This window comes from Pseudochaenichthys georgianus, chromosome 24, assembly GCF_902827115.2.
Source record: "Pseudochaenichthys georgianus chromosome 24, fPseGeo1.2, whole genome shotgun sequence".
NCBI classification, from domain to species: domain Eukaryota; kingdom Metazoa; phylum Chordata; class Actinopteri; order Perciformes; family Channichthyidae; genus Pseudochaenichthys; species Pseudochaenichthys georgianus.
Window position 1 is genome coordinate 11845649 of NC_047526.1, and position 21699 is coordinate 11867347.

General features: G+C 42.8%; 1 protein-coding gene across 1 annotated transcript in view; it reads right to left on the reverse strand.

The window, feature by feature from the left end:
* LOC117439802 (neurexin-3b) overlaps positions 1–21699 on the reverse strand; it is a 298311-nt gene that overhangs the window by 209665 nt on the left and 66947 nt on the right. Inside the window, exons 10-11 of the mRNA XM_034075888.2 lie at positions 1526–1716; positions 696–869 (exon numbers count right to left, since the gene is read on the reverse strand). Coding sequence (XP_033931779.2) covers positions 696–869; positions 1526–1716 — 365 coding nt within the window. The remainder of the gene's footprint in view (positions 1–695; positions 870–1525; positions 1717–21699) is intronic.

The window sequence follows — 21699 nt, forward strand, 5'->3', positions numbered from 1 at the left end:
TATAGTGGAGCTGCATGTATATCCAGTGTACACATTGCATTCTACGGAGTTAATAACATATCTTTGTTTGCTACAGATCCTCTTAAAAATATATCAACATGATCATTTTAAATGTTTTTCAATGATAATGAGAATAATAATGCTAAATGATCAATCCCTCTAATATCTCATTAATGATATTGTAATTGTAAATAAAGTCCATATCGTGCAGCCCTAACAGTTTTGAGCCAAAGCATATTGACTTGTAATTATATTAACAACATCAGATATAACATGAATTATTGTATTGCTGTACAAATGCCACATCATTGGTGTATTAAAATGCAAATGGTAGATGCTGGAGAAGGGAAAAAGCCAGGTCAGTAAATATTTGGGTGTTTCTAAATCTAGCATTTAAAAAAAAACACCTTAGCTTCTGTAACTTTCATTTGAGTTCATATTGTGAATACACATATTTCCTAATATTTTGTTCAGGTTTGAGTACCCCTGCTTAACTTAAAAAATATTGATGCAACATAAAAAGTTAACAAGCCACAAAAAAAGTAGTTTCTTGTTATGCCTGGCGCAGGAAAAGAAAAATAGATGGGATTAACAATGCCAGCGAGTGGCTTTAAGGGGCTTCAGAGGAGCCTTCTAATTAGACTAATACATCTCAGGCGGCTTCATGACTCTTATTCGCTAAGGGCCGTCTGTACCTTCACAGCCACGCTCAATCTGCCCGCTGCGGAACAGGGCGTCGTTGATGAGATCTGGCAGGCGGCCGTTGAGATCCACCGAGGCCAAGCAGCCCTGGAAGCCCTCCCGAGAGACCACCAGCTTCGGGAGGTTCTGGTACATGTTGGGCCCCAGACCCCCGATAAACAGGTCACCTGTAGAGGGACGAGAAGAGATTTGAATAAATACTAGGGTCACATATAGGGTCTGTTTTTGTGATGAATATTATAACTTAATAATCAGGTCCAGTTGAGTGTTTAATATTGATGACAGATATACTGATTATGTTTTCAGGCTAGATTACCAATTGATCTTAATTCGTTCCACACAATCCATTGGATCAAATCGGTGTGTTTTACAATGTCACACATTTTTACAGGTGTGACAATTATTTCGTAAAAAAGTTGCCTTTCCTTCAATAATTTGAATCCCATTCAAAACCTTAAGTAACAGTAAGTATACTTAGACATATTGAATTATTTGTATTGGATGGGTATGTATTTTGGGGAAATTATCATGCATGTTTGCAACATTGCAATCTTTTTATGTTAGAAACAAAGTGAAATGTTTTCAAAAATCTAAAAAGTTGGATGATCCTCTTCTCAATATTAATTGTACAAATTGAGTATGAGAAAAAAGTTATACTCTTAAACAGGTAATGTGTCAATAATATGAAAGACCAAGGGATGGAGTAGAGTCTTGACTTTTTCAAAAAAGACTTTATCGAATCAAGTCTTGTAGGGTTGTATTCTAATCTCTGACATTCATGAAGTGGTTTATTCAAACCTCTGAAAAAGCGAGGCTGTGGTACCTTTGAGGTCGAGGTTCTTGGCTCCGTTGACATTCTGCGTGACGGACTTTGAGTCCACCTTGAGCGTGTGTGTGTTGGCGGCGTCTCTGGTGATGACCACGTTGTGCCACTGGTTGTCGCTCAGCTGGTTTTCGCTGTTCCCCTTCAGCAGACTGGGCCCGTTCCCCAGGTCGAACACGTAGTGGATAAACCTGCAGGAGAGGAACTTTGTTAGTGAAGATATGCGCGTGTGTTTGCTGTATGTATGCTTTTTATCTTCTGGAGAAAACTATAGGTTACTTACGTAACCCAGTACTCAGAGTAATATGAAGTGAGATGTCTCACTATGGGATGCGCCTCATCGCGGAGCAAACAGAAGCATCAATCTCATTACGCAAATCCTGATTGGCTGGTGATCTTGACGTCAACGTCAGGGGAAATCACCCCCTATAAGTAGTAGGGCTGTGCATCTTCACTGGTCTCACGATTCGATTCGATTACGATTATCCTGTCAACGATTCGATTCGGTTCGATATCCCGGTGCATCACGGTGCATCACGATTCATACCAATGCGTTGCATCCTCAATTTTCTATATTACTGCACATGGCTTATTTTTCATCAATGCATACATGCAGTAAATACATATGAACTCTCTTTTTATTATTTAGAAAGTGCTTCAGAAATCAATAACATAAATGTCTTGACATTAATTTATAAACCAAAATAAATGAATTGTATAGGTCTAGCCTCCGTGTGTGAAGTTGTTCCATCCTCAAAAACAAAAAGCTAATTCTTCTAGCAACAGTCTTCTGTTAAGAAAGGACACTGAATGTCCTGAATGAGGCATCACACACAGGACTTGAGTCTGAACACAGCAGACAACAGGAGTATTTACAACAGCATATACAAACAAAAATAGTGCATGTGGGTGCACATTTACATTCTCTGTCTTACTGTTACATAAATCCCATGAATGTATGAGATTAAATTAGCTTCATTATATCTCAGTGATTAAGTGAATAATAAAGTTTCTATCGGGTCACCATCAGCCTGTCACTCATTATTTTCAGGGAGGGGGTGGGGCTTGGAGGAACGGAGAGGAGACGGTGATCGAGCTTTTTTCCTCCTGCCTTCACAAACTTTACACACGTATATATCGTCTGAAAATTGCTAGAGGACATTCATACTTTGCAATCCAAGACTTAATTAAATCCACCAAAAACCTGACATGATTGTAACGCGATTATTTTTGAAAAACATAAATCCCTGTCACACTCCGTGTCGCTGCGGCTCAGAGACACAGGGACCCTGTGTCTCTGACACGGAGTGATTGAGAGCGGGTCCTTCTGCTGTCGGTTCTGGACTGGTGTTCTTGTGTTGGTGGATAAAGCAGACTGCTCCGTGTTGCTATGCCGCTGTCACGTCTGTTCCCTGATCTCTGCGTCACCGACCGATTTGATATTAAAGTGACAGAATTTTTTTTATAGTAAAGCCGCGGCCAGAAAATCAGGAAGCAACGTTACCACTCTATAACCGATTATCTTCCGTCACTGCATCGAGACCGAATCGTCCACGTCCGCATCGCAATGCATCGTAGAAACGATTATTTTCAACACCCCTAATAAGTAGCCTGCGCCACAACGCATGCGTCATTCAAAATAAGCACCTCTTCTCGCTTCACCATAGCAAGGAGGGCCGTCTGGTGAGACATCTCACTTCATGTTACTCTGAGTACTGGGGTTACGTAAGTAACCTATAGTTCTCATTCATAACACTCCGTTCGATGTCTCACTATGGGATATTGTAGCTTCCGTATTGCCAGACGAGCTTATCTCGAAAATCACCGATCAACCAGAATTTAACAGGTAGAGTCCCGACTCAACAAGGTGCCCGCCACAGTGAGATGATAGTGAACTGTTCATGAACTTGTCATGAAAAGTTCGGGCTAGGGCGGAAACATCAGAGTAAGTGTGTGGCGTTGCTCCTTCACTCTGGCCAGAGTTGGGGGTAACAGAGCCAGGGGTGTGAACGCGTACAGAGGACCCGGAGGTCAATCGTGTACGAGTGCGTCCCCGCCTAACAGTGCATTAAAGAGAACAGCTGTCATTGAGCATTTTTTCTTTTTGCGAACAGATTTAACGCGGCTCCGCCGTAACGCACCCACAGCGGACTCCCGATCCTTGGATGAGGAGACCAGTCTGCATAGAGTGGTGCACCTCGGGACAGAAATTCTGTCCCGAGGTGCATAACTCCCGGTACCTGTGTCGCTCTCAGAGAGAGGAGACGTCTGCCGCTCCAAGGGATCAGTTTGTGTGCCAGTGTGTGTGACTGGAGACAACGCAACCTCCCTTGGCGGTTCATACACGATATCGTGTTGTCTGTCCTCACGAGGACATGGTGTCCTCTGAGAGAAGGCAGGAAGCGTTTTAGGGTGGGGAACACCGCTAAGAGCTCCGGGTGATTTACGTGCGCCCGCTGGAGGTCTCTGCTCTAGGGACCTCTCACCGGGCGACCTTCGTAAATACCCCATCAGCCTGTCTGACCTGCGTCCGTGGTGACCACTTTCCGTGAAAGGACAGCACCCGTAGGCGCGTCCCACACTAGAAAAGTCGGGTGTAGTGCCACTACGCATTACATAATAACCAATACACTCTGCACGCCGTGGCGCGCGGGGTTTAGTTTTATTATGAGACCCATGTTGAGCGGGTGCTTTACGAGGACATTTGTCTGCGTAATCTGACTCTTAGGCCGCAAGGTGAACCTCGAAAAGTCCTCTAGAAAAGAAATCCCGCTCCACAGAAGTGGAACTACACAATCTTTAGTTCATAAAAAAGAACGAGTCATGCCAAAAAAAAGTTCGTCGCTAAAATTCCTGCCAATTCTTCTAGGCACGTAATTATTGGCTGAACTAGTCCCTTCAAAGCGTAATAATATCTTGGTCCAAAGTAGTGCCACGGTTCGTCACGTGATCATGCTACACCAATTGGGTAGCTGCATATTGTCAACAGAAGTGAAAGATGGCCGCCTACATGGTTGCGCTAAACCAGACCAAATGGATTCTAAACAGTGCTGTATGCTTGTTTTATGTCATGTTTTGTCATATGTCTTAATACATCACTAAGTCCGAGGTATTTGCGTTATATACGCAGTATTTGTGAGAGGTTTTACTATCTGGGAACAGAGTTGACCATCGAATCAACATTGACTAGCAGCGTTTATCAGCCAACTCCAGCTACAAACAATTTCCCCACGGGGATTAATAAAGTATATCAAACTCAAATTTATCAAACTATCATTCCTGGACTACCATGTTCGCATCGCTAGGTTCATTGGCTGAGCTCGTGGATTATTCCATTAGACTGAGGACTTTTTGTCTGTCTGTTGTTACCCTGTACACGTTAAATGCACTCTTATTTCATACATAGCTGCGTCCAAGAAGAAGGTTAACTTGTTACGTTAAGTAATTTAGATCAATAAAAAGCAGTACTTCCAGGCTGAAGACTTTTCTTTTTGTCGCTGCTTTTAATTGAACTATTCATATCTTAGACTGCACTGTAACTGTTATCCATGTATTTTTTCTTTTAATGTTTATTTTATTAGCTTTTCTTTTTAATGACTGATTTTAAATGCCATTTTCTTAATGTCTTTCATTTTTTGTAAAGCACTTTGAATTGCCTTGTGTTGAAAAGTGCTATATAAATAAACTTGCCTTGCCTTACTTATACCAATGTCCATTGATTCATTTATTTACTCATTCATCCCTCCACAAATGAAAACAACACTGATGAACCATAAAAACTAGATTTATTACAAATATAAAAAGGTATGTCGTAGAAAACAGTACAAAACAGAATAAGGACATGTAATGGAGTATAATTGATTGGTGTCAGGTGATCGTGATCCGCAGCCACGGCTGGGCGGAGCGGCTGATTGGTGCTGTGATGGCCTCAGCTGGTTAAAAGAGTCCTGCTGATTATACTCTGTGTTCTAGTTTGGTTGTGAAGCCACACGGTTTTTTGACCGCTGCATTGCACTGCAGAGAAGAGACTATTTGTTTATTTAAAGGACGCACACTGTTTCAACCTCGTCTGGTAAGATACGATAACTTGGAAATAAATGTACCAAAAACAAACGTATCTCTGAGTGATGTGTGAGCGCGTCTGCCAGGCGCTAAAACCAAAAGAACAGAAAAGAGCTTAAGAAAGGTGGAACGAAGGCTCTTTTATTCCTATTCCTCACTGTCAGTGTCAGGGCAGTCATCGTTCTCTTCCTCCGTTTCTTTTTTATTTGCACAATTTGAGCAACGACATAAGTCTGTGCAACAGAGTCCTGCAGAGAAGCATGAACACCTGCCTTTCTCACAGGCAGACTCTTTGCAGCTGCAGTGTATCACATGCAACACGCTGTCAGGGGCAGGATTTATTGTCATCCAGGTGATGTGTAAGTTCCCATCCTCTATTTCCCAACCATATCCAGCAGGTGATGGAGCATTCATTTCTCTTTTGAGACAGGACCTCATTATTGCTGCCTGGTCATTTGCCCTTTTGCAGTGCTGATGGAGGGCATCAGGAGTAGGGGGAATGCTTAATTCGGGCAAGGCCGATGATGCCATACAGAAAGCCTTGTACCTAGCATCATTTACATCTTCTGCTGCTGGCTGATCATATAGGTGACATACATACCGGCAAAGAAGTGCAAATGTTGATTGCTCCAAGTCAAAGTTAGTACCTAAACTTCTAAAAGCCTTAAGGTAGTCATCTTTCTCACATGCAACAGCAAATTACTTTCTTTTACCTTTGCCATAGAAAGCGCTTGTGGAGTCACACCCAGAGAACGTGTGAATTCCAATCAAGGCTGTGCAGCATGTTGGACATGTAAAAACACCCGTGTGTCACATTCCTCATGATCACACTGCAGGTCTTCAACAACATCAACAGTGGTTGTTAAACTTGAGGTTTTCAGCCACCACGTTCCGAGTCTCCCTTCAAGCCGAGCCACCGTTGTAAGCTTGTCCTGTACGTATTCCATCTTGTATTGGCAAAATAATCAACATTTTTGTGCTTCACAGACGTAATATGCATGTAACAATGTTTGTGTGTTGATAATTTTGACTTTTTGAGACTTTCTGGTGCGTCTGGAGCCTTCTTTCCACCTTTCTTAAGCTCTTTTCTGTTCTTTTGGTTTTAGCGCCTGGCCGACGCGCTCACACATCACTCAGAGATACGTTTGTTTTTGGTACATTTATTTCCAAGTTATCGTATCTTACCAGACGAGGTTGAAACAGTGTTCGTCCTTTAAATAAACAAATAGTCTCTTCTCTGCAGTGCAATGCAGCGGTCAAAAAACCGTGTGGCTTCACAACCAAACTAGAACACAGAGTATAATCAGCAGGACTCTTTTAACCAGCTGAGGCCATCACAGCACCAATCAGCCGCTCCGCCCTGCCGTGGCTGCGGATCACGATCACCTGACACCAATCAATTATACTCCATTACATGTCCTTATTCTGTTTTGTACTGTTTTCTACGTCATACCTTTTTATATTTGTAATAAATCTCGTTGTTATGGTTCATCAGTGTTGTTTTCATTTGTGGAGGGATGAATGAGTAAATAAATGAATCAATGGACATTGGTATAAGTAAGGCAAGGCAAGTTTATTTATATAGCACTTTTCAACACAAGGCAATTCAAAGTGCTTTACAAAAAATGAAAGACATTAAGAAAATGGCATTTAAAATCAGTCATTAAAAAGAAAAGCTAATAAACATTAAAAGAAAAAATACATGGATAAAAGTTACAGTGCAGTCTAAGATATGAATAGTTCAATTAAAAGCAGCGACAAAAAGAAAAGTCTTCAGCCTGGAAGTACTGCTTTTTATTGATCTAAATTACTTAACGTAACAAGTTAACCTTCTTCTTGGACGCAGCTATGTATGAAATCAACTCATTTTAAGAGTGCATTTAACGTGTACAGGGTAACAACAGACAGACAAAAAGTCCTCAGTCTAATGGAATAATCCACGAGCTCAGCCAATGAACCTAGCGATGCGAACATGGTAGTCCAGGAATGATAGTTTGATAAATTTGAGTTTGATATACTTTATTAATCCCCGTGGGGAAATAGTTTGTAGCTGGAGTTGGCTGATAAACGCTGCTAGTCAATGTTGATTCGATGGTCAACTCTGTTCCCAGATAGTAAAACCTCTCACAAATACCGCGTATATAACGCAAATACCTCGGACTTAGTGATGTATTAAGACTAGTGCTGTCAAAATGATCGCGTTAACGGCGGTAATTAATTTTTTGAATTAATTGCGTTAAAATATTTAACGCATTTAACGCATGTGCAGAATGGCCCGCCCCATACGTGCCACCAGTGGCAGCGCCAGGGTATGGCTGGGGTAGGCTACACCCATACCAAGAAATGGCTTAGCCCCACCATGAAAAATGATGTTAAAGTAAGCAAAATAAAGTCTGACAACTCGCGCGGAGTAAATTGCACAGACAGCAGTTAGTAAGACTGATTTCAGTAGCCACGGTTTTGAAAACTTTTGTCACGTAGTGATCGTCTTCTCAATAGAACATCTTTGATAACGGCGTGGTGTTGTTGCAGGAAGTCCCGACGCAGAATACTTTTGCCGTAGTACAGGGCAGAGCCATATAATAGTAATAATATGGCTCTGGTACAGGGGTGCACATAACTGGTACGCAGGTTATGTGCGTAATCTGAAATGCGTACCGTCACTTGTGTCACAAAGCGCATTTGCGTACCGACGTACTTGTGAAGCTTTTCCAGAAGGCGGTTAGATCACCGGACGACAGAGTCGGTCTCCGTGTGCACAGACAGGGCTGCTGTTAACGTCGGTCTGTACAACGGAACTGTGCCAAAACTACCCCAACCGGCTGCGGAGGGAGACTCCCCCCCTTCACTGGAGAACTGCGCTAAAACAGCTGATCACAACGTTCACACTCTGTGGTCACGAAGTACTCCACTAGCGCCCCCCCCCCCCTCTGTCGACTTCCCTGAAGTACTCCCCCGTTGATAGAAATCAACACGTAATGAATTAAGACCCCACAGTTTGATGATTGATAGGTGTGTGGGTTGTCTTTCATTTTGACATGCAGAATTTTTTTATAATAAACATAGATACTGTATGTTAAATGGATATATCCGCCTTCTTTCATTTATCTTTCCATTCCCACAACAATATACATAAATAAATGGCATATTTTGGACATAGTTCGAATGGTGATTAATCATGATTAATTAATTTTTAAGCTGTGATTAATCTGATTAAACATTTTAATCGTTTGACAGCCCTAATTAAGACATATGACAAAACATGACATAAAACAAGCATACAGCACTGTTTAGAATCCATTTGGTCTGGTTTAGCGCAACCATGTAGGCGGCCATCTTTCACTTCTGTTGACAATATGCAGCTACCCAATTGGTGTAGCACGATCACGTGACGAACCGTGGCACTACTTTGGACCAAGATATTATTACGCTTTGAAGGGACTAGTTCAGCCAATAATTACGTGCCTAGAAGAATTGGCAGGAATTTTAGCGACGAACTTTTTTTTGGTGGATAAGCATGACTCGTTCTTTTTTATGAACTGAAGATTATGTAGTTCCACTTCTGTGGAGCGGGTTGAAACGATAACAGGGTTCACCTTATGGCCTATCCCCCCGTTGACAATTTACTAGCGATAACGAGGGCCGGTCGAGATTCCCGGGCTGATTTTTAGTCCCAGTACGCCACTGAACGTAGCTATTATGTAAGGCAGGGGCGGACTGGGGGGAAAAAGTGGCCCGGGGATTAATTGACAGACAGGCCCACTTAATGCGCGGCTATCGGCCGGCCGGCGACGAAAGTATGTTACTTAACAAAAAACCCTATGCCTTTAATGTTATTTTGGACAATTATTCATATAGTAATCACATTACCTGAGCCCTTGAGTTGCCTAGAGCAAAAATTGTTACGGCATATATTTAGTGATTTTAATGTTAACAGATCATTGATGCAATAACATTTTGACCCAATTTGCCTGACTTGACACATGGAATAAAACATGGGCGACGTACGAAGCATCCTCAATGTGGGTGAGACAATTTAACAGGGGGTGTGGGCAGGTGCTGGACCTCACCTCCTCTAGGGGGGTCCGGGGGCAAGCTCCTCCGGGAAGATTTTTTTTTAAATGTCGAAGTTAAATGCATCAATCTGGTCCATTTTGAGAGCAAAATTAGGGACTAAATCTATGGCAGTTAGTAGGGGCTTGGACTGTGAGCCGTAGGGTCGCCGGTTCAAGTCCCCGACCAGACCTATTTGGAGTGTGGACTTCTACTTGGAGAGGTTCCAGTTCACCTCCTGCCCTGCCGTGGTGCCCTTGAGCAAGAAACCAGACAAGGCTGTACCTTTAGTAATGAATATTACATGTTGTGAGTGTGAGAGAGATTTTCTTTTCAGCAATGTAGATGGAAGGAATGGAGGCTGGAGTCCGCTTTATATCAAACACTGAGTTTAATGAGAGCCAACGGCCGGGAGCATTGGCAGGGTTCTCACACGTCTTCATCATGTGATTCCCCAGCCAACACTGAAGATTACACAGAAACACAGCGCAAATCTACACAGATAATCAAGGAGGAGCCTCTATTTCGCGCGTCTTCTGATCGATAATCACAAAAACACATGGATTCAGAGACAAAGACAGTCTGTTAAAGTCCTCTGGCAGTTAGTCACAGTCCCCCAACAGGAAAGCGGAACCTTTAACCCTTTAACCTTTAACCCCCTGCTCTAAGTTATGGCAGACCTATGTGAAACACAAAATGCTTTTTGGTACAAACACACAACAAAATATTTCCCTCACAGTGAGGAAATCTTTCCACCAATAATTTCAATAAGTAATCCAAAATGTATTCACTTCAGGTTTACGAAAGTAACTGTAATCAGATTACTCGTTTTTCAAATGTAACACGTTTTGTATTCTGATTACGTAACGCCGTTACATGTATTCCGTTACAACCCAACCCTGGCCACACCCCACTGGGCTGGGCTGGGCCGGAACACTTACAAATGTGGGCCGGTAGGATTTTTTTCTTTTTTAGAAACTTTTTTTTTTTTTTGGCCCTCCGGCCCACACACAGCACCGGCCCACCGGGGAAACTCCCGGTATTCCCGATGGCCAGTCCGCCCCTGATGTAAGGTGCTGGTATATATATATATATATATATATATTAGTGCTGTAAAAATTATCGCGTTAACGGCGGTAATTAATTTTTTGAATTAATTGCGTTAAAATATTTAACGCATTTAACGCATGTGCAGAATGGCCCGCCCCATACGTGCCACCAGTGGCAGCGCCAGCGCCAGGGTATGGCTGGCGTAGGCTACACCCATACCAAGAAATGGCTTAGCTCCACCATGAAAAATGATGTTAAAGTAAGCAAAATAAAGTCTGCCAACTCGCGCGGAGTAAATTGCACAGACAGCAGTTAGTAAGACTGATTTCAGTAGCCACGGTTTTGAAAACTTTTGTCACGTAGTGATCGTCTTCTCAATAGAACATCTTTGATAACGGCGTGGTGTTGTTGCAGGAAGTCCCGACGCAGAATACTTTTGCTGGAGTACAGGGCAGAGCCATATCATAGTAATAATATGGCTCTGGTACAGGGGTGCACATAACTGGTACGCAGGTTATGTGCGTAATCTGAAATGCGTACCGTCACTTGTGTCACAAAGCGCATTTGCGTACCGACGTACTTGTGAAGCTTTTCCAGAAGGCGGTTAGATCACCGGACGACAGAGTCGGTCTCCGTGTGCACAGACAGGGCTGCTGTTAACGTCGGTCTGTACAACGGAACTGTGCCAACACTACGCCAACCGGCTGCGGAGGGAGACTCCCCTCTTCACTGGAGAACTGCGCTAACAGCTGATCACAACGTTCACACTGTGGTCACGAAGTACTCCACTAGCCGCCGCCCCCCCTCCCTCTGTCGACTTTCCTGAAGTAATCCCCCGTTGATAGAAATCAACACGTAATGAATTAAGACCCCACGGTTTGATGATTGATAGGTTTGTGGGTTGTCTTTCATTTTGACACGCAGAAAAATGTTATAATAAACATAGATACTGTATGTTAAATGGATATATCCGCCTTCTTTCGTTTATCTTTCCATTCCCACAACAATATACATAAATAAATGGCATATTTTGGACATAGTTCGAATGGTGATTAATCATGATTAATTAATTTTTAAGCTGTGATTAATCTGATTACAAATTGTAATCGTTTGACAGCCCTAATATATATATATACTAACTGTGCTTCCCCCCCCGCCCCCCCCAAAAAAAGTTGTAAATCAAACAAGTGAAGTACATGTTATAAAGCCGTGGAGGGCTGGAGTTTATAAACCAAAGAGTCCCTGACGGGACGCTGTAATAAGTAAAGCGAACGCACCCGCAAGGACACCTGGCCTCCTATTGGTTGAGGGATTTTGACAGGATTGTTGCACAAAAGTTTCGAGCGCGCACAGAATAATTCTGAGCAGCAATATATCTGAGTGCAAGCGTACAGTTTGAGCACAAGCAGAGCAAATCTAAGTGCAAGCAGACACTATTTGAGTGCGAGGGCACTATTTGAGTGAGAGGACAGAGTTTGAGGGAAATAAATCTCAAATTTAAATACCACGCTCTTGAATAAAGATAAGGGAATAACCCCCATACAAGAGCAGCGGCTGGACCCTTCGAGGGAGGCAGAGGTGGAGTGCCTCGTCCTCCCTCTTCTTCGTCTCACACCTCCTTTGCATGGAGGCGAGAGCGGAGCCAAAAATTCCCTCGGGAACGATGGGCATATCCAGTACATCCTCCTTTTCCCGGTCTGGGAGGTTGGTGAGGTTGAGCCATCTCGCTCTTTCCTGCACCACCATGATCCCAATTGCCTTGCCCGTGGCCTGGACGGCGCAGCCTTGGACACGGAGACAAATGTCCGTGACCGCTGCCATCTCGTCCAGAGTGGCTGCCCCCGGGTTACCCGACAGGTCCTCGCAGAGCTCCGCTTGGTAGGCGGTTAACAGCGAGGACACATTCAGGGCCCTGGCGGACAACGCTGCCGCTTTGTAGGCCTTTTCAGTCATTGCTGACTGAAAACGGTCCGACTTTGCTGGCAGCGTGGGGTTCCTGCTTGGTGACGGGCCCACCTTTGGTAGAAGGTGAGCCGCTACCAGCGGTTCCATGGGCGGCATGCAGAGCAGGCCGAGCTTCTCCATTCAGTCACAGTCTAGGGAGGAGGCACCCTGGATTGGGACCTTGTTGCTGAAGGGCCGGTCCCTCCACGAGACCGACACCTCATCCAACATCTCCGGGAAGACTGGAAGGAGTTGTCTCTTTTTCCCCGCTGCTTGGGGAAGATGTTTTCCCTCGTAGCGGGACCTGGAGGTCTCCTTGGCCATTTCGGGCCACGGGACGTTGAGTCTGGCCGCAGCCCGTTTACACACGGCCTGCAGGTCCATGCTCAGACCGGGCGAAGCTGGTGTGCTATCGCCCGGGAGAACAGCACTTGCCTCAGGCTTTTCAGCCTGAGCCGGTGACATGAAGGTGTCCTCTTCCTGTTCATCCGATTCGGACAGGAGGAACGCCAGGGCGTCCTCCTCTTCGTCCTCCTCGTAGTCAGGCCCGAGGACATCCTCCGCGGGTGAGACCATGGTGAGGTCTAACCGGGAGCCCCAGCTTGGTGGAGCGTGGGAAACCGTTCCCGCGTGTCTTGCCGTCACCGGGTCCCGGCCTGCCAGGGCGCGGGATTCTGGTTCTATAGCCATAGCAGATAGTGAGCCCCAGACCGACACGGAGAGGGGCTCACTCTCTGTGGCGGACGCCCCCGTGTCCTGACTGCCGGTCGGCGGGTCCGTGGACATGGGGGGGGGGTCCTGTTCCGACAGGCTAGCTTGTCGAGCTAACCGCCGGCGGAGGCTCTTAACAGTGAAGTGGACGCAATGTCCGCATGAGCCGGGGTTGTCGATAGCGCCTCGGGCGTGTTCCAGCCCGAGGCAGGACGAACAGACCTGGTGTGTGTCTGTGCCCGATATCTTCAACCCGCAGCCGCAGAGTCGAGCCACCGAGTCGAGCCACCGAGTCCCTGACTCCTCTGGTGTGAGGGAGAGGGGCGTCCATCTTGGCCGCCTCGTGGCGTGGAGAGGACCCGCTCTCGACAGGTGGGACGGGAGAAAAGATAAAACCACCTTGTCCTTAATCCGGAGAAAAGGACAGTGTGGGTCTTTTATTCCCGGAGAATACTGACTGGTGTGGCGGGATGCTCCTTTTTAATCCTTTTCCCCTCCGTGGGGAAGAGAAAAGAAAAACACTTCCTCGCTACCGTGGTGTCGGTAGAGAGGGAGCGAGCTAGCAACAGGTGTGCTGCTAGCTTAAAAAAATCGGACCTACCTTACTTTCCGGGGAAGAGAAGGGCGAGGTCGATTTTAATACTAACTGGCGTTAGTACTACCGTCTTCCTGCGAAGCAGAAGGAGTAGCCGGCGAGCGCCCGTCGACCGAAATGGGTATTTGGGTTCAGTCTGTGGACCGTGAAGCTTGCCCGGCTACTGTGGAGATGTGCTCTGAAGCGAGAAGAGGTGTTTGAATGACGCATGCGTTGTGGCGCAAGCTACTTATAGGGGGTGATTTCCCCTGACGCTGACGTCAAGATCACCAGCCAATCAGGATTGGCGTAATGAGATTGATGCTTCTGTTTGCTCCGCGATGAGGCGCATCCCATAGTGAGACATCGAACGGAGTGTTATGAATGAGAACTGCAAAACTGTCAAATATGTCCAGTCTTAAATACACTAAATAGTCTCGGACTTCTAAACAAGTTGACTTTAATCTGAAATGCACTTATTTTATACCATTGGCTTTCTCTGTTATGCGTCTGTGATTATTATAGCTTACCTATTGTAAACCAATGTAAACAAAATGTGTTGGGACCATTAAAGTTAGGGGTTAGGTTCATTTAGATTTCTAACCCTTATGTTGGGTATGTTTCTGCTTGTAATGTTTCCGTATACTACTTCATTTCTCTCCAATTTAAGATGTGCTATTAATATAAACTGTATATAATTAATGTTAAGTGTCTCGGCCTCTATTGTAAATCTATGGAAAGTTTATCGGAGTGTTCCATTTCACATATCTCCATCATCTCCGTCTTATGATGTCAGTAGACTGTTAACACTGAGCAATACCAAACTGATGTGCAATATACACTTCATATTTACAAGTGTTTAACATGTTGTTAATGTTATTGGGGTTTTCAATACATGTTCACTTTTTTTTTTTTTAAATGCTACCAAGTCGTTTGCCTTTTATGTGCACTGTACCTTTGCTGTTGTAACACTTCATAAGTAGCATGCTACTCTGATAGCAATGGGATTTCAACTGATGAAGACAAACAACTGTACCTGCAGTATGGCGATCATTTTGATTTGACAAGCTTGTAAAAGGTGCATCAGAGATTTGGATTTGAGTAAATTAATAATGGCTATTTTAATAATCATCTCTTGACTAGAGCAATGGAATAAACATCTTCTCATCCTCACCCTTTGACCAGCTCTACGGCGATAAAGTCGTTCCCGTCTCCGCTGTTGAAGATGAGGAATCCGTCAGGCGAGGTGGTTTTGAACTGAAAGAAGAGGTGCATTGTGGTATATGCCTGCAGAGTGGCCAGGCCCAGGTAGCTGCCCTTGGTCTTGAAGGTGACGGGGTCGGCGATGATGAAGCGCATCCCGAAGCGTGCGTTCAGCTCGCAGAAGTCGATGTCGCCGTTCTTGCACATGTCGATGTACTGCATGCCGTTGAACTTAAGGCTCTGTGGGGAGAGAAGTGTGTGTACATGGGGTACATATATGAGAAAGAACACTTTGTAGCACAGTATATTCTTCTTTTTTTTTTCATCTTGATTTTATCTAGGAAACGCATTGTGGAAAAATGCGATATGGACTTCATTAATCATGTTAAAAATAGCATAAGTAGAAAACTGCACTTGAGATGGTGTTAAATTGAATATTTAATAAAATCATTTTGGATATCTTTTTTTTTTTTCTGGCAACACACTGGAAGCAGCAGCAAGGCTGAACCAAGTACACTTTCATATCTGTAATTATCTTTCATTAAACTATTAGGTAATATCGTTGTAGCAATATGAAACTAAGTAATTGCACAGTTTCCTCAAGCAGCCCTACAGCTTGAAATGAGGAACTTTAATTTAATTGAATCAAGATTGCCATGGTAATGTTGTAAGAGAAGTTGCCACACATTGTGTTTGAGTAAACCCAATCACAGGAAAGAAATGTATTTCAAAGCCCTGAGGATTATCCTTAAAATAGATGCATATTCCATTCCTTTAATGCTGACTGAAAAGTGACATTTCTAGTAAATAATATTAGTGACATCTGAAGATGAAATATAAAGTGTCTTTGAGTATTAATTGAGATTATAAATAATTGTGACTTACGTCCCCTCCTCTTTGGAACATTACTGAATCAGTGTCTAACATTTGTTGAAAGGATTTTTCTGTAGCGTTGTGATGTCTTGCACTTTTTACCTGAAGGTGCCCGATGAAGGAGGAGGGAGCAGAGGAGACAAAGCGTCTCTCGGTCAAGATGCCCGTCTCCACGTTGTTGAACTCCAGGCGGGTGTGGTCGCCCGCCATCTGACCTGAGATGGAGGGAAGAGAAAGGAGAAGAAGCGGAGGGATGAGGGGTGGAAGAGGAGGAGGGAGGATACTGCAACCTAACCTTCAAACCAGCAACAGCCCAGTTTCACTTTGTGTCAGGCTGATGCAATAACTCTACCACCGACAGTCAAGTTAAGGCAAAAGAACCATGAAAGAAATAGTTTTCCAACAAAAGGTGAAACCAAAGGAAGAGATACATGAGTATATGTCTGCGCCTTAAAAATTGGCAAAACACAAAGACTAAAACACCAGCTATAAGGATTACAACTGCCCGTCAACTTGGGATGGGAACAATTAATCAAATATTCAAAATGATTCAGGCATTCGAATATGAGAATATGAGTTATGAATGTTTTGATTGTAATTATTATTTTTATTTTTGGGAGGGGTGCCTAAGTTGATTACATATGATCAAATGGAATAATTCAATGTATACAACAGTGCCATAGCTAAGTGTGTTAGGTCTAAAGGTGTGTTTTGCTCCGCTCACCGGTCTCTCACAGCGGGCAGAGCTGCAGGTGCTGATCTCTCTCTCTCTCGTCCGGTTATACTTCACTCGCGTTTATGTCCGAATCCATCAGATCTAGCTAGTTCTAGCCAATGACATGGCTGCTGCCCCTCGCTACACGCAGACTCAAACCTCATCTTATGCCCAAATTCCAGCTGAGAGGGTCTTCTCTACAGCTGGCCTGATTGTGAATGGCCTCCACACCCACCTCTACCCTGAGCAGACATGCTCATATTCTTAAACAAGAATGAGTATTGAATAGCTGCATTCTGTGCATAGGCCCTGCTATAGGATGTTGATCTCTGTTGTAATAGGGTTACGTTACCCTGACCCGTTATGTTGTTCGTGTATGATCCCTCTTTCATTTAAAAACCAAGTTATGTTGTAAACATGAAAGCTGTAGGCCTATAGCTGTCAACTGTTTAAAGTGTGATCAACAGTTCAATACATTTGACAAATTCGACTTGGTTTCTATACTTATTTGAACATGTTTTTTTTTTCAAATTATTATTATTTTTTTTCTTTGTAAAACATGTTCCCACATTTTTTGTTTTTTTATAGGATATGTACATGTCGGTTAATCGGTTAACCGTTTTCAAATTCCCATCCCTACCGCCAACAAATAAATAAGAACAATTAAACGACATGATCATGCACATTATGGATTGTATTCACGGGAGTAATACCTTCAGCCATGTCGTCATCCACAGTGAGTTTGAAGTGTTTACCGCGGCGGACCACTCTCACTGAGTGCCACTCATTGTCGTTGAGCTTTTGTCCGGCATACAGAACCTCAGGACCTTTGCCTGAAGAGGAGGGTTAGTTAGTCAGGGGAGGGGACCAAGCACCAACAACATCTGTTTTCACAACTGATTAAACAGACAGCTGAAAAATCAACCAGGATTTTTTTTTTTTTTTTTTTTTAAATTGGAACTAATGTGTAGTCATAATTTTTTTTTTTATCATTTGAAGATTAAGCAGTGCGACAATTACCTTTTTTTGTATTTAACAACAAATACAATAAATCACAACTGACAACTAAATTAAAGAAAACATTTGCTGTTACTCATACGAGGACTCAAACAATGTGACTATTACATATATGTTTGTTACAGATCATCTTTAAAAAATCACAGCACGATAAAATTGATATATTTGGCAATAATTATGAGAAATGTGTTGCAAAAATGATCAATTACTCCTATATTGTTATTGCACATCAGTCAAAAATGATCAGAATTATTCAAATTGTGCAGCCCTGATGACTATATCAATGTAATATAACAGTTTCTCTTTCCGTTGCTTATATTCTCTTAATTTGTATTTTCTAGTTTTGTATTCTAGTTGTACGACAAGAGGCCTACAGATATTGTGTAAGTCATTCCTAAAACAAACCACTAGAAGGCAGCCTCGCCCCATGGAGTCAGAATCCTGAATCTGCTGGAAGACGTTTAACATAAGGTTCAAGTGTTCATCAGTGGTCACTTGAAGTGATTTGGAGACAAGAATTAGGATTTTTAATTAGTGACTAAACTCGTACTGTTACTCTAGGCCTATAGAAAAATACAAGTGTAGTGCAAACTTCAGTATACAGAGAAGCATCCTCTTTGTTACTCAAGTCTAAATCTACGATTGAACTATTAAATGATATTGTGAAGATACATTTTTGGCATATTGTAGTTTGTATCCAAGCTTCTGTTAAATGCTGTGATAAAAATGTAGTTTTTCTGAATAAAAAAGACTAACTCAAATGATAAACTATAACAAAAAAAGAAATTTAAATGAATATACCTGTATATATATATATATATATATATATATATATACATTTAAAGGGAAATAAATTAAATTCTAAATAAAATGAACAATTCCCTTTCCTAGAGTTCTGAAGCATATGTCTATTCAAATGTACTGTATTATTATTATTTGTATTATTATGAAAGACAAAAAACCGAATCTAACACATACTTGGACTTACTTTTAAGCCTTTGTTCAGCTTTATAATTCTCTCTAAAAGCCTTGTGGGCACTTTTGAACAAAATACAAAATAAGAGTCCCTTTCATGAGTAACAGCATGTCTCCTGACACCTTATATATAGTATATCACTTTAGAAGCCTATATACTGCAGTATGTATACTTAGGGCAGGAAAACAAAGCGTGTGAGAAACAGCAATATATTACTGTATAATTGGGAAAAGATATAAGATAGCCCGTAGGGTCTAAAAGCTAGCAGCTATGAGCATACAGGGAAAGATTAGAAACTAGGTTCCTGAATCAATTTAAGAAGTGTGCTATTAAAATATATAGAGTACATTAAGTCAGATTTGCATAACTTTAATCTCTGGCTATTACTTTCCCCCACCCTCTTATCTGAGAAATCCTCTTATCAGTCCCCGGCATTCACACATTCCTGCCCTTACATCTAGCACACAGGCTATAAAACCACACAGTGTAGGAAGAAGAAGGCTGCAGAAGAAGAGTGTTGACTTACTGGTGTTACAGTTTATCCTGACACAGTCTAGATGGGGAGGGGGGAGAATAAGTGAATAAGTGACAGATGAAATCGCATCCTTCAAGGTTACAGCTGCAGACAACCAAGAGCAAGAAAAGCCACCTTCCGGGGACGGTCACATGACCCTGGCAGCCATGTTTCACCTAGTCCTTATACTGATACTGGAAATCCAATTGAATCCCAATCCAATTGATTAATCTAAAAGCTGAAGTCAATAATATTGCACCAATAATGGCTGATATTAGATGGACAATTAGATACGCTAATAGCATCATAAAAGTATTATTTTTGTATATAGTTTAATTTTTTAAATAGTCGTTTGCAACTCAATGGCCACATCGATTTTGCAACCCAGCAAATAAAGCAAAAATACATTTTAAAATGTAGCTTTTTTAACATGAATTGTTTCTCCATCTATTGAACTTGTGTTTGCCAGGTGCATGTTGAAATCCATGTGACCAGGCTGGTCATGTGCCGTCAACCGCAACAGAAAAGTGGGAACAAACAGCCTCGAGCCACGCAGCACCAACACGTACAGATGCATAAAAAACCTTCTCAAAGAGGGTCCTGTGTGTGTGTGTAGTTGGAATATCATTTTCATTTCTACAGGTCTTTTTAATCTTTGGCAAAAAAACGTTTAAGAGTTGATTAAAGGTGTTCCGGCAGCTGTGGTTACCAATTAAAATGCCTTTTATAGAAAGATATATGAGATATTTTGTATGTTCACATGTGTTTTGTGGGGATTTTCCCTCTACTGCAGCGCGCTGGGTGCGGTGGCATCGGGCTGTTTGCCAGACGGGCCGCAGGCTTCGGGGCCTTTGAAGGGGTGAGTGCCATCTTTGAACAAGGCATGGGAGATGCCAGGGTTACTAATGGACGGAGAGAGACATGGACCTGCTATCATGGGAGAAATAATATCAAAATAGATAAAAGACAGACCACTGGAACAGACCCACATAAGAATGCATACTATTAGAGCACTTAGATGTACAACAATAATCTGTTATTCTAAGTAGATTGTAGGATATTAGCTTACATGTTGTCAGAATGAATGCAGGTGTGAGGAATTTCCAAAAAAGTGAAATGTATTTGTACACAAAAAAGAATATTGTGTTCAAAAGATGTACTACAGAGCATGGATAGCTGTGTTTCTTGTAAGATTAATGGATATAAAAATCTACAAAGACGTCTAAAGCATCAAGGCAGAAAAAACGTACAGTTCAGGCAAAACAAGACATGCAACTACAAAGACAAACTACGAAAAAACTGGTTTAGTGTGTGTTAGGTCTGGACCCAAAAAGAAAAGAAAACACAAAGACAGTAAGGCCTCCTCTTGGACTGGAGGGGGGATTAAGGGGACGGTTTATACGATACCTAAGTTGACCGTCAGTTTGACTCTCCCGCTGTCCAGCTCCAGCCTCAGAGTGTCCGCAGACTCGCGGGACGTGGCGGCCATCAGCAGCCCGAACGCGCGCTGAGACATGAAGCGCAGGGAGACGTCCTCCGCCTCTGTGTGCATCACGTTTGGGATGACCACCTTCATGTACATGCTGCCGTCGAACGACAGGATCGAAGACTCTGCGAGACAGAAAAGGAAATGTCCCATTAATAAACTTAGTGCCAACAACAGTAATGAGCGGAAGGTGAGGATGTGTCAATGTCTGTGAAAGAGACCAAAGACACATATGCGGTTTGAAATATGCGCATGTCCCTGTGTGTGGCGCAGTGGCATAGTGCGTTGGTGTTTGGATCAGGGAAGCACAGGTTCAAACCCCACTGCAGTCAGCATGTCGGTGTGTCCCTGGGCAAGACACTTCACCCCAAATTGCTCCTGTGGGGATTGCCCACAGTATTGAATGTATGTAAGTCGCTTTGGATAAAAGCATCTAACATGTGATGTAATGTTATATGTCATCAATGAGAAACACACACACACACACACACACACACACACACACACACACACACACACACACACACACACACACACACACACACAACACACACACACACACACACACACACACACACACACACGTCCCAAACGCACATTTGCAGATGTGTTCATCTTCCATGAGTGACAGGCTGAGGCACACACACACTGCTTAGTGCACTGAATTAAATCATCTTGCTACTTCATCCTTTGCCTGGAAATGTCCCTTTACAGACATTGGTTACTCTGAAGTTAATTATGAATTCTAGCAATAGTAAAAAAAATAATGAATGAAGTATTGTGGAGCTGCAAAGATATCCCTGGCTACTAATCATATTAAACTTAAATAGACATATTTGTTTGGTACAGATCCAGACCTTTAAAAAATTAAAAATAAAACAATTATCAAAATACAAAATAATCAATTTGTTTCATTTGCTTAATGGGGCCTTATTATTCTCATGTCAGGTTCATATTGGTAATGTGTTCCTCTACTGGGACATGTCTCCATGCTTA